The sequence below is a fragment of the Microtus ochrogaster genome (assembly GCF_000317375.1).
Source record: "Microtus ochrogaster isolate Prairie Vole_2 chromosome 14 unlocalized genomic scaffold, MicOch1.0 chr14_random_1, whole genome shotgun sequence".
Classification (NCBI taxonomy): Eukaryota; Metazoa; Chordata; class Mammalia; order Rodentia; family Cricetidae; genus Microtus; species Microtus ochrogaster.
The window spans coordinates 16556709-16572739 of NW_004949096.1; the positions used below are offsets into that span (position 1 = coordinate 16556709).

The 16031-nt window shown below is 42.4% G+C and overlaps 1 protein-coding gene across 1 annotated transcript in view; it reads left to right on the forward strand.

Annotated features, from left to right (window-relative positions):
* Hsd17b12 (hydroxysteroid 17-beta dehydrogenase 12) overlaps positions 1-12320 on the forward strand; it is a 146412-nt gene extending 134092 nt beyond the window's left edge. Inside the window, exons 8-11 of the mRNA XM_005364118.2 lie at positions 331-412; positions 1803-1868; positions 10952-11101; positions 11374-12320. Of these exons, the coding sequence (XP_005364175.1) occupies positions 331-412; positions 1803-1868; positions 10952-11101; positions 11374-11478 (403 nt within the window). The 3' untranslated portion in view covers positions 11479-12320. The remainder of the gene's footprint in view (positions 1-330; positions 413-1802; positions 1869-10951; positions 11102-11373) is intronic.
* Positions 12321-16031: the final 3711 nt, after the last annotated feature.

The following is a 16031-nucleotide window of genomic DNA, read 5'->3' on the forward strand; positions in this document are numbered from 1 at the left end:
CTGCAGTATCCCCACTGTGTGAATGAGAGTTTTTGATGCTGTATCCACAGAGGACTCCAGAGAGTATAGAAACAACTAAAGGAGACATCTCGCAGATGCAGTCATGCTTTGGATTCCTAGACTAGGAAATGAGCTCATCGTAAAGAAGAGCTATTTTTAGCTCATGGGATTATGCTTCGCTCACCAGCCAGACATGCCACATGCTCATGAGCGGCAGGGAGACGTGTGTGAGAGCAGCAGCCCTGTTGCTCCGTTTCTGTCTTGACTGTGATTCCCAAGCAAATGTGCATATAATTTCCGTCTGTTTATGTAGTGTGTTTTCAATTCTAGATCTAAAGGGGTGATTCTCAACATCTCATCTGCCAGCGGCATGCTCCCAGTTCCACTGCTGACCATCTACTCTGCGACCAAGGTGAAAAGCATTGCAGTCAATGAAGCCAGTAGAAGGCTGAGGGGTGACTTTTAGTCCAAGCAGTTACTATAGCTTCAACTTTGTTGAAATGCTATGCTTGGTGGTTTTCCAGTGGACCAAGACAGACAGCAAGGTGCCCCACATGGGTTTCTGGAATACCACAGATAGATGTAGACTTACAAGTGGAATACCTGTGTATCACAGCCACTGATTTTGTTCTCTGGTAGTTTGCTGATTTTAACAGGGACACTTATGCTTTCCATAGAGACCTAGCCTAAACCAGTCTGCCTAAGTGATAGAACCTAATACTAATGAGTCTAAAGTCAAGAATGTTGGTAACATGAACAAGTCAGCTTCCCACAGCCAGGACTCGCATCCTGCCAGAACCACACATACACTCAGCAGACAAGAAATAGACCAAGAGCAGTGTGAATATTCTGCCATGTTTTCTAGAATTCTACTCTGTGTCATCATACATCATTGTCATTCACTTCCTTACATTGCTGATAGGATCATAATTTAGACTGACTGTGTCTTCTCCTGCCTACAGGCCAATAGCCTCAACTTCAGATACTTCACTGAGGCTTGGAAAACATTTCTGAAGGGAAAAGAACAACCATTTAATTGTTTGTTTGAAATTAAGTAAGCCTTTAGGGGAAAATAAGCAAATCATAATACATTATAAGAACTTATTGTTTGTCAGAGAAGGAAAAGTGTAAAACACCTCCTTTTCACATGAGGAAAATCAGTCGTTCCTGTCTTCTGAGCTCTGGCACAGCCCCTCAGCCCCATGATCTGCCTGCCTTCTCTGTGGCTGGCACACACTGTCAGCAGTTTACATGACATCTTGTGTTAGAATTCCAGTATCTGGTTTGTTCTCCACGGAGGTAGACTATCGTCAATAGAGACCATCATTGGGTTGTCATTAAACTTGGCATTTTAAGCCTGATACTGAGTCCACATTTGAACAGTGGCTGGCACAGTTTACAGATGGGTTTCTCAAATCATGCAGTGTCACAGGAACCAGCAGCAAAACAGAGCTGAACAGAATTCACTCTAAGTTTCTGCTAGAATGGCAAGTAGAAAATGGAAGCATATCCTTTATTATAGAATGAATTTTTTTCTTTTGAGGGGATAATTTTCTGGGGGGAGGAACCTTTTCTAATTAAGTCAAAATTGGTTAAATATTAAATTTGGTAAGATAATGTCATTTATGGTAGAAAAACCTCCTGAGGTTTTAAGGTATTTTTATCTCTTCTGCATTTGAAATGAAAGGAATGACTAGAAACAGTAGTGTTAAATGGTTAATTTATTGTTGTTTCTATGGCTACACTCCAGGCAGATTGATGTAATATATGTGTTTTCTTTCTCACTCCCACCTCTCTCTTAGGCTTTTGTAGATTTCTTCTCTCAGTGCCTCCATGAGGAGTATAAGAGCAAGGGCATCTTTGTGCAGGTGAGTGGAGTTTGTTTCAGTTAAGTATCCCTGTTTTTGTGTGGTTTCCACAGCAACAGTTGCTGTCTTGGCAACGAAAGAAAATCACATTCCTCAGTAAGCGATTGTGACGTGAGCACTCCCTTAGAGAAGACATGGTTTCTTTTCCCTTATGCTCCTAGGTCTAGGTTTTTAAAAATTAGCCTCTCAAATTTTTAACTAGGCTATCTGAACTAAAACTAAATGTCAGCAATTGAAGCATCATTTTTGTGAATGATTATTATTATTCTCATGGTTTATTTTGACTGACTCTTTAAAATTGTGGTAGGGAATACATAACATAGAACATAGCATTTTCAACATCTGTAAGCATGCAGTTCAGTGGCATGAGCATATTCGCACTGTTGAGCCGTCACTGCCACCATTCTAACTTTCCCTTCTCTCTCCCCCAGCCCCTGACAACCACTATTCTCTTTTCTCTCTCCCTGGTGATACCTGTTCTTGGTCCATCCTCTGAATAGAACCGTTCAGTGTTTGGTCTTCTGTGATGAGATCACTTCGTGTAGCATCTTAGGTTCTTTTGCATAGCACAATGTGGGGATAGAGGCTAAGACAGTTAACCTATTTTTCCATGTTGATCTAGGATAAAATACAGGTCTGTTTGCTGTTAAAGCCTTTGTTCTCACCCTAGGCTACTGGACCCATCTATATTCAAGAAATGATGAAACCAGGCTAGGCTGTTTGTTGCCAGATAATCAGGCGGGGCCTCACGCTTCTCTAGCTGTGCTCTCTAAGCCTTTTTACTTCAGTAATACTGGAGCTAAGCCGCCCATCCTGAGGAAGGGCAAGGCAAATGTTCCTTCATCTTTCCAAGCCCTCTCCCTAGCTTACTTCCTAGGGACATCTACGGACCACTGACTTGGTATTGTTTAATTTTCAGCTCCCCATATTTATAGGCTACATTGGGGAGGACAGGGTTTTGTAGAATCCTGAGTTTTATGCCTTTCCATGTTGATACCATTTGTAATACTGGTAACTAGATTGTATTTTGGTGGCGGGGAAACCAGTAACATTGATAAGAGGTGAGGCTCCTGTGCCAATCAGTGTTACAGTGTTGTCTTTCTGGTGAATTTAGTCATTTTAAAGCCCCACTGAGACTCTACAGGAATTCTAAAGGTCCATTGGCTGGTACCCTGAAGACTCCAGTAACATGAAGTAGTGTTGCCTTGAGAACACAGAAAGCAGTTCTGGGGGTAGCTGAGACTGTCCCTTTTCTTGGTTCACACCTATTTTCCTCAAAGCTAGTTTCCTTGGATTCTGTGCCTGATATTACTAGCCTGATATGACTAGCAACCACCCAAAGTACACTAGTGTTTGCCTTCTGAAATATCATATTTTGATGAGCTTGTATTATTCCCATTAATGATTTTTAAATTATTTAATTTCATCCATCATCGTCTTTCTTCCTAAGATTCTCTTAAGATCTAAATTTAGAATGAATTTGTTAAGAAAAAGAAAACTCACATTTATGAAGAAAAGCATGACTATCTTACTGTGGGAATAAGTCCCAAGCCACCAAATGAAGCAAAAAGAGCTCATTGCTGAAACTTACCCATTTTTCTCTGGGTGGCATATGTCTTCCAGATTGGGGACTTGGGGAATTGAATGCTTATTCCACCTTGGATTCCATCCCATGTCTCTCGAGTGATCTCATTCACACCCAGATCGGGTACGGTGGCTTTTACTGGCCTCAGGTGGCTGTACCTGAAGTTTAGTATTGAATTCAAACCCCATAAGGCTCTTAGCATTCTTGCCTACCTATGTTCAGGCTAGAATAGACTGTGTGGTGTCTTCTTCATGTTTTGAAGGACCCATGGCTTACTCCTAGGTCTGTTCCACATTTCCTCCAAGTGCCCTTTGTCCCTAAGCCCTAGAAGTCCATGCCTTGTCAAGGCTCAGATCACAGCCCATCTGCCCTCAGTCTGTGTCTCAGGCAAAGACACTCGTTTCCCTTCTTCCCTGGGCCTCTCATGCCTCTGTCTGCTGCTTCATGGCCTTTCCTTGGCCTGCTCATTAAAGTGGCTGTTTGTTTGTTTGTTGAGGAATTGTTTTCCTGTATGGACCAGGCTGGCCTTGAACTCACAAAGATGTACCTGCCTCTGCCTTCTTAAAGCCAGGTTGCAGTGTATTCCTAAACAGAGCTTCTTTCTCAGCGTTGGTAATATTTTTATTTTCTTACAATTGAAGACCCATGGGAAGGGGCAAAGGGGACTTAAATGCATATATTCTTTAAAGAAAAAACTCATCCAAAGTCTAACTGACAAGAAGGGGCCATAGTCCCTGGCTCCTGTCTGCCCTGTACTCACTGGCAATGAATGCTGAGCAAGTGAGAAATACCTGGGACCAAAACTCAGCTTTCACAGTCCTCTTGGTCTCCTTCTTCAGTCATTTTGATTTATAGATAATTTTAAAGTTTTTCTTTAAAATTATAGGGATAAAAACTGGACAAAGAAAGACCACCCTCATGCATTTGCCCATATTTCATTTTTGTTATTGTTTGACTCCATCTATCATTAGAGAGTAAGTTGCCATATATTGTTTCACTTTGCCTCAAATTCATGAGTGGACATCTAAAAATAAGATTGTCAAAATAGAATTAACAACTTGTGATTGAATGTTGAAATAATGTTATTGAATAGATCGTCTGTGTCGATTTTTTACCTGTTCATTTATTTACTTTTTGAGACAAGTTCTCATATAGCCCAGGCCAGCCTTGAACTCAGTCCTCCTGTCTTTTTGCCTCTGGAGTGCTGGTATTGCAAGCGTGCATCTTCATGCCCAGCTCTGTCACCCTCTGTACCATTTTCTTGTGTTTAGCTGGTGCTGGGGATTGTAGAAGCTCTTGGCAAGCGCTAGACAAGTGCTCTGCCACTGAGCTATGTTCCCAGCTTCAGTCAGGAAGTATGGCGAGTGTGAGTTTTGGAATGACAGTTGGGGATATAGTAGCAAGAAAGATGGGGAACAAGAAAACAGGCTGTGGTTCCCTGGTGTCACAGTGCTGTGGAAACTAATGGCGCTTGTGCATCTCAGCAGGTGCAGAAAGTGTAGGAAGTTACTGAGCCAAGCTTATGTAAACCCAAGACTGTGAGTCTGCAGGCCTTGCTTCTCAGTGGTGGAGATGTCTGCACCACACACGTTTTCTCCCTGAACCCGGGAAAATGATCCTAAAGTGTTGTAAACCAAGAAATCGGTTGCCAACTGAAATTGACCCCTAGGATTTACTTTGTCTGATCCTGTATGAGAGGAAAGTTGAGAAAGTGGGATGGGACTTTGCGAACCTGGAGAGCACAGTTGTGGGTTTCAGCCAGCCTGAAGTGGAAGTGGCTTTTCTCATCCTTAGCAAGACCAAAGAATACACCATTTAAATCTTCTTTTAATACCATGAAGAAACCCTTTGGGCTCCGCACTCCATGAAGCTGCTGCCTTCCAGTGCTTTGGTCTTTGTGATGAGAGCTGATAGTTAATTCAGTTTAAAACATGTTTTTAATCAAAAAGGATTTGGCTTCTGTGAGATTTAAAGCAAATGGGACAAATTAAGATAAAAAAATAAACTTCAGATTTTGTTAAAATGTTGTTGCTTATAGTAATCATGAATCTATTGGCTTCAAAGAGCCAAAAATCTGAATGTTGAGAAATGGCTACCGAAGTTGAAAACAGAAATCCACATGCATCCTTCTGGGTAATTACTGCTGACGGTAGAAGACATGATGGGCGTTCTCAGTGCACATGGAGTCTGGTAGAAGTGGAAAGTGATACAGGACTCTACTGGGAGCACAGCTGTGCCTGCTTGGAGAAAATGGACTCCAACCAGTTAAATCTCCATTGTTGCCAGCAATGTGCCTTTTTCTTGACTTTTCCTATGCCCTTTGCCAGAAGATCTACATAACAAAGGCTGGAAGGAGTACTGTGTGTTCAGCAGATGAGTCCTCCACAGGCAGATTTTCCCCTGAAACTTCCTGTTTCTATACCTCTCATAGGGTACAGTGATTGAGATGGATCCTTTTTTTTTTTTTCCAAGACGGGGTTTCTCTGTTACTTTGAAGCCTGTCCTGGAACTAGCTATTGTAGACCAGGCTGTCTTCAAACTCACAGAGATCCGCCTGCCTCTGCCTCCTGAGTGCTGGGATTAAAGGTGTGCGCCACCACCGCCTGGCAAAATCATTGCTTCTGATCATTAGAAAACTTAGAAGAGAATTGCTAGTACATGTTAGGGCTCAACCCTCACACTGAGCCTATTGATTTGATTCCCTTCCCAATATAGAAAAGAACTGCAGTTGTTCCCACTTGGATAGGGATTGAAAGTTTGGATCAAGGTCATGTAGATAGGTTGTAGCAGGCCAGATTTGAGTTCAGGTTGGTCTGATTTCAACCAAGACTGATCTTCCTCTGCTATTACCCTACTGCCTCTTTGTCTCTCTGAGATGCAGTCCATCGGACCACTGACTAGGTATCAAATCAAGTCTGTCCTGGAGATGTGACATCACTGCCACTCCTTTAACCTCAGCTGCCACTGTATCTTACCCTGAACTACCTCCCTCTCTGGCCTCCTGTGCTAGATTGTCAGCTTGACATAAGCTAGAGTCATTTGGGAAGAAGGAATCTTAACTGAGAAAGTGCCTACCCTGACCCCCCCAGATTGGCCTGTAGGCCATTTTCCTGATGGATGATTGATGGGGGCTGGAGATGGGGACACCGCACAGTGGGCAGTGCTACCTCTAGGCTGATGGTCTTTGGTGCTGTAAGAAAGCAGGCTGAGGAAGCCATAAGAAGCAAGCCAGTAAGCAGTGTTTCCCCATGACTTCGGCATTTCTGCCTCCAGGTTTCTGCCCTGCTTGGGTTGCTATCCTGACTCCTTGGATGATGGACTGGCTATAACTAAGCTGAAATAAGCTTTCTTCTCCAGCTTGCTTATGGTCATGGTGTTTATCACAGCAATAGCAACACTAACTAGAACACCCTCTCTACTGTTGTCCTTGCTGATAGTCTGTTGTCTGCTCACTGTAGGCAGTTGGTAAAGCAAAGCCAGTCATTTCACTTCCCTGCTTAAAATTCTACCAAAGCTTCTCATGTCCTTCAGAGTAAAATTCTACATTTTGGTACCCACAGTGCTTTGATTGGCTGCAGTCAGATCTTCCTGGGCTAGCCTCTGCCTGTGGAGTGTCGGGACATCACGCAAATATGACCTTATCTGAGCGGTCTTTCTTGATAACTTAACTGCAGATAAAGCCTCTGCCATCAGTGCAGTGCACATTCTCTGTAAAATTGGGGGCTCCATTTTTGTACAATTAGCATGCACGTTCCATTTGTGTGAAAGCAGGTTCTTTGTAGGAGCAGTAGTACCCAGAGTGTATCTAAGATTTTCTTTGTGCACAAAATATTGGGCTGAAATGCTATAATTTATTTCCATTGCAGACAAATCTATCATCAGAAAGATTTCTTTACCTCACATCTTCTAGAATTGTCTTAAGTTCTTTGTAGCCACTAAGTCAAAAGGGCTTATCTGGAAAAACTCACAGTATTTATGTAAATAGCTGAACTATATGATATGTGTTTAGTCATTCAGGTATTCTGGGGAACTTCTGATCCTAAAGGTTCTGTAGGTGACGACACAGATTTAAAAAAGAACTCATAGGAACCCCAGAGCTATTAGCTCAGTGATTAAGTGTGAAGTGTAGCTGGGCATGGTTGCTCTGGGGAAAGAAGGAAAAACAGGCAGATTCCTGAAGCCTGTTGGTGAGCCTCAGGCTTAACAGGAGACCCTGCCCTCAAAAATAAAAGTGGAGAGCAATCAAAGAAAGACATCTGAACATGCACCCTTCTAACAAGTACATACATCATATACAACTTGGACAAGAAAGAAAACAAAACAAAAGACTGTGTGCCAACTCTTGTCAGCCTAATGCTGAAATTGCCCTGGAGCTGGCTTTGCTATGCACTTTCTTTACTTTGCTGGACCAGAAGAAAGGTAAGGAACCTATCAGAGAGGAAGGAGCCCCATGGACCCGGAGAAGGCACATTAACACAGTTAGATGCCACGTGTAGAATCTTATTCAAAGAGCAAAGTCTGCTACCCTTGGTTCACATTTTCCCAAAGCGTTATCACAGAAAGTTCTAACCATTTTTAGGTTTGAGAAACCTTATTTAGTTCACAGTTGGCTCTGCCATGTGAAGTTCCAAGACTCGGTGTTAGATTCTTAACATATTGCCATGTGTCTTTAGGCCATCTTCTTTCCACAATCCATGGCATCCAGTTATAGTGTCTTTCCTGCCCTGAGCCAAGATTCTAGAGCATGTGCTCTGTGAAGACCACAGTCTAAGCAATCTACTCCAGGGAATAGGGGAACAATATACCAAGCTGTGGTCTGCAGGGACTTTTATTTAATAAGCTGTGCAGAGCCATAGCATCATCAGCTCTGTCTTGTGGCCTAACTAATTATTTCCAGTTTGAGATTCTAATTTAAAGACTAGGGTAGTACCTGCAGCTGTGGCTGTCAGGGTCAGGCTGTTTCTGAAGGGCAAAATTTGTAATGGTGATTGGTTGAGTTTAAGTGGCTTTTCAGTTTTATTCTGCTTAAAAACTTTCTGTCATATTTCTGATTTTGTTTCCCCATAATGCTTTCCTGCATAGGTAGAGGATGGATTAATTACTGTTTCTTGGGCATTTCTTTACCTTGGTGGTGGTTTGATATAAACATTTCTGTACTTTTCCATTTTTATATTTTGCATGTGCCTTTTAGTATCCTTCACAACTAGATCAATGGGCTTGCTTTTGAGATAGATGATCTTGCTTAAGCTTCAGAATATTTCAAATGCTGGCTCAGAGGACAGGGCCTCGGTGTGTTCAGTGCTCCTCACTTGAGATATCCTTACTGCCTGGTCCTGAGAATGGAGGTGGATACAGCGCTCTTCTTGATCGTGTGCTAGACTCACCCGTGCTTGGATTTGTTTTCTTTGGACTCTGCCAGAGTCCTTGCAATTCCCCGGGAGTGCCTTGCTCTTCACAACTCTTCTGATCCTGTTGTTCCTTTATCTCTTACTTAAATCCTCTATTTCCTTTAGGGCTTAGTCCCAAGGCGGTGTCACCTCTGCACCCCTCATACTTCAGAAGGCCACTGTTGGGCACGTTGGTATATCCAGGGTGTGTGCCCAAGCAAGCCTTCCAGCTTAGAATTTCCATTTCTTAGTTGGGAAAATATAGCTTGACCAGAAATTCCCAAGTACGCATGTCTTTCCCTGTCCCCCATAGCTGGAGGCTCCTTCAGAACCCCACCACAGGCTAACTGAACCCTAAATCCATGCATTATCTTGTGGTGCCACCATGTGGTTCATTCAGGCAGTGCAACTGAATTCTGCACTATCAAAATAGTCCAGTGTATGCCACTTAACATCTCCTGAGAGAGAAAAACAGATGAGAGAAAGGTGCAAAGCGTTATGCACAGGTGAAAGGCCTAGTCACAGACTGGCCTTCTCACTGGAGCTCAAGACACCCCAGCGCCCTGCATAGACTGTCTTCTCAGTCTTTTAACCGGGAAGCCTAAGTCAGGAGGATGAGGAAGCTGTGCACATGCATATTGTCACCTGCTGTCAGAGTTGTATGCACACCGTTCCGCCCTGCTTGGCTCTTCCAAGCAAAGAACTTCACAATTGGACCCACAGTTCACAGCACATCAGCCTGAGACGGCCTAGTCTATCTTCATACTGACGGAACAAAATGGACAAAACACTTTACTCGTTGAAAAAAGAGACAAATGTACTAATAATCCCAATAAATAAATCCTCAGAAGCCAAAGTGCATAATCAGAGCCGCCCTGCTGTTGATGTGCTCTAGTGATGGTAATGTAGTCTATGAGGGTGAACAAGGTGGAGAGTCGCACCAGATATGAGGAACTGGACTCCTAATGTATGGTTAGAGTTTAACTCACACATTAAGGACTGTAAGCTATATTCTTTGACTTATATTTGGGAGTGAGAAGAATATAAAATTGTTTAAAAAATACATTTCTATGCAAACTGCCAAAGAGATGCAGGGCCGTCCCTTCCACTCCCAGCAGGAAAGAGATCCAAAGTGTGGAGAGACCTCACCTTTATTTATGGTGTGAACATTTTCATTTTAACCACGTCTTGACCTGGTATAGCAATTCTTAGATAGTGATACTCATCCCTTCTTTCACAACATGATGGCAACAAGTGTTTTTGAACTACTGTACTCCTGAGGTCTTTTGGATCACAGAAGGTACCTCTCATCATGGGTCCAAGAGTCATTATGATGGCGGTCCGTTGTGTTCTGTGTTCTGTCACACCCAAAATACTGGGTGCGTATTCAATGGAGAACCTAGAATTTGTACATGAAAAAGCTCATGTTTATATTCACAACACTACACCTGTCCTGGTGTGCGACTTTTGTCATCCAGGGTATTTTCTTCTTATTACACTATCTCTTCCCCAAACTTAGGGTCAAAAAAGATGTCTTAACAATAGCAGCTTATGGGATTTCAGGAACAGGATGTGAGGACATGAAGGATGAGAAGTGGTGAGCTAGGGAAGTGACATGTTTCCCTGAGAGAGACTAAAGCTGATAACACACTTAATTCCCCAGGAGTGCTGGAGCAGAGCAGTGCTCTCCATCAGACACCAGAAACCTCATGCTTGACTGCAGAGCACAGTCCCGCTTGACCAGGACGGAAAGGCGTTTTGAGCCTCGGCTCCCATATCTCTGCCCGCTGCTTTCCTTTTAAAGACTCAGAAATGGTTGTTTCTGCTTATTTTTACTATTTCCTGGCCTCCAATTCTATTTTGCCCCAAGGTCGTTGTATTACAGTTGATGATTTTACTGCTGTATGTTCTGTGAAGGTGACTTTAGACAGCAGTGTGTCTTTCCCTCTCTCTAAAGATACAAACTCTAGATGTCATGAGGATTCTTCTGTTGCCACCAACAGTCAGGCATCATCACCCTCGGTTGTGAGTTGATAGCATTCCTAACTAATGGCATGATTTGTTTTGTTTCGTTTTGGTTTTTTTTGTATGTGTGTATGTATCCTTTCTAGAGTGTCCTGCCATACTTTGTAGCTACAAAACTGGCGAAAATACGGAAGCCAACTTTGGATAAGCCCTCTGCAGAGATGTTTGTGAAGTCTGCAATCAAAACGGTGGGTCTGCAGTCGCGGACCATGGGGTATGTGGTCCATGCTCTCATGGTATGTATGTTTTTGGATCTTAAACATATTTTTCAATTTGGACCTTTCTTTCTGTATGCTCTCTTAGAATCAAGATGTATACTTTGCCAGACAAGGTGGTACATGTCTTTAATCCTAAAATAGACTAATTTATATTTTATTTCAAACTGTATATTTAAGAACTTTAAATCTCTATAAGTAATAGTGTAGAGAAATGAAAGATGGCTGACAGGCAGCTTTGGTTTAGCTCAGTTGTGGGCTGTGCTTATATATCTCCCCATTTCTTTCCCTAGGGGTCAATCAATTCAATCTTGCCTCGTTGGATTTATTTTAAAATAGTGATGGGTGTAAACAAGTCCTTGCGGAGTCGCAATCTGAAGAAAAACAAGAGGAACTAAGTGTTGATGAGTCATTGAGCCCCTTGGCCAGATGCTTGGACCTGTACACGTTCACCCAGGGTGCTGTCTGCTCCCAGGATCTCCACTGCTGTTTCAGTAATTACTAACATGGCCAAATGTTGGCATAATTGTAAGAAAACAAGCTCCTTTTAGAGGCTTTTAATATGTATTCTGGATACATCCAGGAGTAATTTGAAGTTGAGTATATATGCTCTTGCCGAATGGATGAGAACACTTTGACAGAAAGGAACAAGTCCCAGAATGACAGAAGTAGACAGCATGCCAATGATCACCTTATGTATTGTCTGAAACCTACTATAGAGTGTAAGGGCTAGCTACTTTTTTGTTCTTTAAAATTAGAGGGAACGGGGCTTTGTTGATTTGTTATGGGTGGACACAATGCAGTTTACATAGATTAAGGTTTTCTAAATGTAAGTCCCAGCTCTTGTATTTATATGGAAAAGTTCTCTAGAGTAGCTAATGACATCAAGAGAATCGAAGTACAGGGTTCTTTCTGACATATAACTCCACACATGCAATCCTTGTAACACATCTTAGGTCTTCTCTGTTCAAATGTATGTAAATGCTGAATGCTGTATAATATGATTGAAATGTAAAGGCAAATAGGACGAAGTGTACATCAAGACCAGCAGCATCCTCTGGTGCCACTGGGATCCAGGAGCAGCCTGCGTGGACACCCAGCCTTCTTCATGTCTGCGCTGCATCCGACAGACTCCTTCTGTGGTAGTGATGGGCCATGGGAATGGCCTTGTTCTAAGTTGGTGTTCCATTAGAATTCATATATATGCTTTTAATAAAAAATGATGTGACTGGTATTGAATGAAACTAAAGCCCCAGTTACACTGCCATAAAGTAAGCTAAGACTGACTGTAAGCATCAAAATATACACAGAGATGTCACTAGGAAGGATTCAGTACTGTGAAATATGCAAGGACCATCATTGTGTACACAGATTGCAGTTCCTAGTTTGAATGACCAGCAAACCTGTTTTTAAAAAATTAATTGATGAAGTGTTTAAGTATTTCAAGCTGTTAGTTTCACCAGCTAGGAAAACACGTCCCCACCCCCAACATACATACACAAAATGCTATCTGCTCTTAAAATCATTGTGTAAAGTATTCTAGCAGTGACCAGTTAGGAACAAATAATCTCAGAATATAGGATAATTATTTAAATATGATACATTTAGCTTTATGAAAAGTATATCTTTGTTCTTTTTTATTTTTTTATTGATTTTTATTGAGCTCTACATTTTTCTCTGCTCCCCTCTCTTTTTCTCCCCTCCCCTTCAATCCTATCCCATGGTCCCTATGCTCCCAATTTACTCAGGAGATCTTGTCTTTTTCTATTTCCCATGTAGATTAGATCGATGTATGTCTCTCTTAAGGTCCTCATTGTTGTCTAGGTTCTCGGGGATTGTGAATTGTTGGCTGGTTTTCTTTGCTTTATATTTAAAATCCACTTATGAGTGAGTACATATGATATTTTTCTTTCTGGGTCTGGGTTACCTCACTCTGTATGATGCTTTCTAAATCCATCCATTTGCCTGCAAATATCAAGATGTCATTTTTTTCTGCTGTGTAGTACTCTATAATGCAATAAAAAAAATTAGAGTAACGACCTAAACAGAGAACTCTCAACAGAGGAATCTAAAGTCACTTAAGGAAATACTCAACATCCTTAGCCATCAGAGAAATGCAAATCAAAACAACTCTGAGATTCCATCTTACACCTGTAAGAATGGCCAAGATCAAAAACACTGATGACAACTTATGCTGGAGAGGTCGTGGGGTAAAGGGAACACTCCTGCTTTGCTGGTGGGAGTGTAAGCTGGTATAGTCCCTTTTGATATCAGTGTGGCAATTTCTCAGAAAATTAGGAAACAACCTTCCTCAAGACCCAGCAATATCACTTTTGGATATATATCCAAAGGATGTTCAATCATACCACAAGGACATGTGCTCAGCTATGTTCATAGCAGCATTGTTTGTCATAGCCAGAACCTGGAAACAACCTAAATGCCCCTCGACCAAAGAATGGATAAGGAAAATGCGGTACATTTACATATCTTTGTTCTTTCCCCCCATCGTTTCCTATAGAACTGGTAGCCTGGGTGATATTTTCTGTGTGCTTCCACTCTGGCTGTTCTGGTGGTTTTGGTTGAGAGGTGGCAGATTTGCACCTGTAGACAGAGAAAAGAATTGATCTACAAGCAGGATACGCTGCAGGGTGCAAAATCTGTCTCCTATAACCAGTTAGAAGGTAACTGTAACCCCAGCCGGGAACCCCTTCACAGCTCTTTCCCCTGTTCTGGCTGTAGCTACTTCAGTATGACAGGAAGACATACATCTCCAGTAAGTGCCTTGAAAAGAAGTTTTAGTAAAACCATGTACTAGAAGTCATTCAAACAGTGAAGCACATTCTGTAGTTACAGTATCCAGCTTTCTGTTAGCAGCTTCATATTCTCTGTATTCTCACATGTGCTAAGTCTCATGTAGTCCATGCTGGCCTCAAACTCATTTTGTAGCTGAGGATGGCCTTGATCTTTAATTCTGCCTCTGCCTCATAAGTGTGAACTACCACTGCCACACCTAATGCTCTTTTGAGTTAATTCTTTATAGTTTTCCTCTGGCTGGTACTGGATTGACCTTGGGCCTCTTGCATTCTAGGCAAGTATTCTACCACTGAACTGAATCCCTAGCACTATACCTGGGCTATATAGCAAGATTACTTTTCTTATTTTGAGAATTTCATGCATACAATCCGTGAAGTATCATACCTGCTTCCTATTGTCACTTTCCAAGTCTTCCTGTATTCTCCTAAGACACCCAACTCCCAAGTTTTTATTTTTGCAAGGTATCTCAAAAGGGGGGGGCACACTTTAATATTGCCATTATTAAGACAAATTTTGATTTTTATTTTATGTGTATGGATATTTTGCCTGAATGTATGTCAGTGTACCCTGTGTTTGCCAAGTGCCCAAAGAGGCTGGAAGAGGGTATCAGAGCCCATGGAACTGGAGTTTTACACAGCTGTGAGCTACCCTGTGAGTGCTGGGAATTGAACCTAGGTCCTCTGGAAGAGCAGCCATTGCTCTTAACTGCTGAGCCATCTCTCTAGCCCCCATTAAGACAATGTTTTATTTGTGCATCCTGTTGTGGTGCACAAAGACCTACATAACACCTACATAAAAGCTTGACCATAATGCATAACCTGAAGCTAGTCAAGAAGTAGCAGGAAAAGTAAGTCAAGGAATATTTTTCCAAAATTCTGGCCTGAGCTGGGCATGGTGTTGTACATGTGTAATCACTGCACATGGGAAGGTACAAGGCTCTCAAGCTGAGGACCAGCCTGGACTGTATTCAGAGATGATGTCTCTCAGACAATTCTCATGGGTTTATACTCGCCAAAAGTTGTGAATTTCAAATGAGACTTAGAGAGACTTGGCAACTGAGTGCAACATGCAGTAGCCCGGGGTTGGATCCTATTTTACATCCCTTTTTTAGTGGAACACTAGTCCACAGGTCAGATTTAAGTGAAGGTCCATAAATTAGCTTCCTGAGCTTGGATGGTTCTACTTTGGTAACTTGGTAACTTTTTAAGTGTGCTGTTATCTTTTTCAAGGAGAACGGAACGTGGTATGTGTAGCTGGGTCTCCCAAAAACCCACTGAAAGCCGCAGAGGGAGTGGCAGCACACAGTTCGTCGTTAACGTGGAGAATCTAGACCAAAGTATTTGTGAACTGTTGTGCTTGTGAATTTCCTGTAAATCGGGAATTTCAAATAGAAAGCTAAGTAGTAGTTTTGGTTAACAGCTCAGAGCTGCAAACTGCTAAGCTCAGGAGGGCTGCTGGTGCCTCTAACTCAGCCCTGCTCTCTTCGACGTGGAAAAAGCACCTCTCCTGTCTTGACGAGCAGCAAGCAATACCTTTGAGTACAAAGAACCTAGCATGGTATAGAGTGTGTCACTGCTGTAGTGTTTTGGATGACACCTCAGCCACTCGAACAGTAATCACCTTACACGAAGGGTCTCTGCAAATGTGGTTAAAAATCTTGGAACCACGCTGTGGTGGTGCACACCTTTAATTTCAGCACTTGGGAGGCAGAAATTAAAGTGACTTTGAGGCCAGCCTGGTCTACAGAGCTAGTTCCAGGACAGCCAGGACTACACAGAGAAACTCGTCATGAAAAAAACCAAAACCAAAACAAACGAAAAAGGAATATTGAGCTAGAGCGATGGGGGTGGGGTGCTGAGGGAGTGTCTAAGAACAGTCACAGTAAGACGGGTGACAGCAGATGGTGGGTGTGACAGCGAGGCCATGCAGGCAGTGGCCGGAGTGCCTGCTAGAGCCGCAGAGCAGAGATTCCCCAGGAATTCTGGAGGATAAAGGACCTGCCAACAACTTCATTTCTGGATTGTAGACTTCATTTCTGGTTTGGGACTTCTGGCTCTAGGGAGCGATAAAATGTTATAGTAGCCCTAGGAAACGGATACAAGTGTCGAGTCCACCCTCTATCTCTGCCCACTAGAAA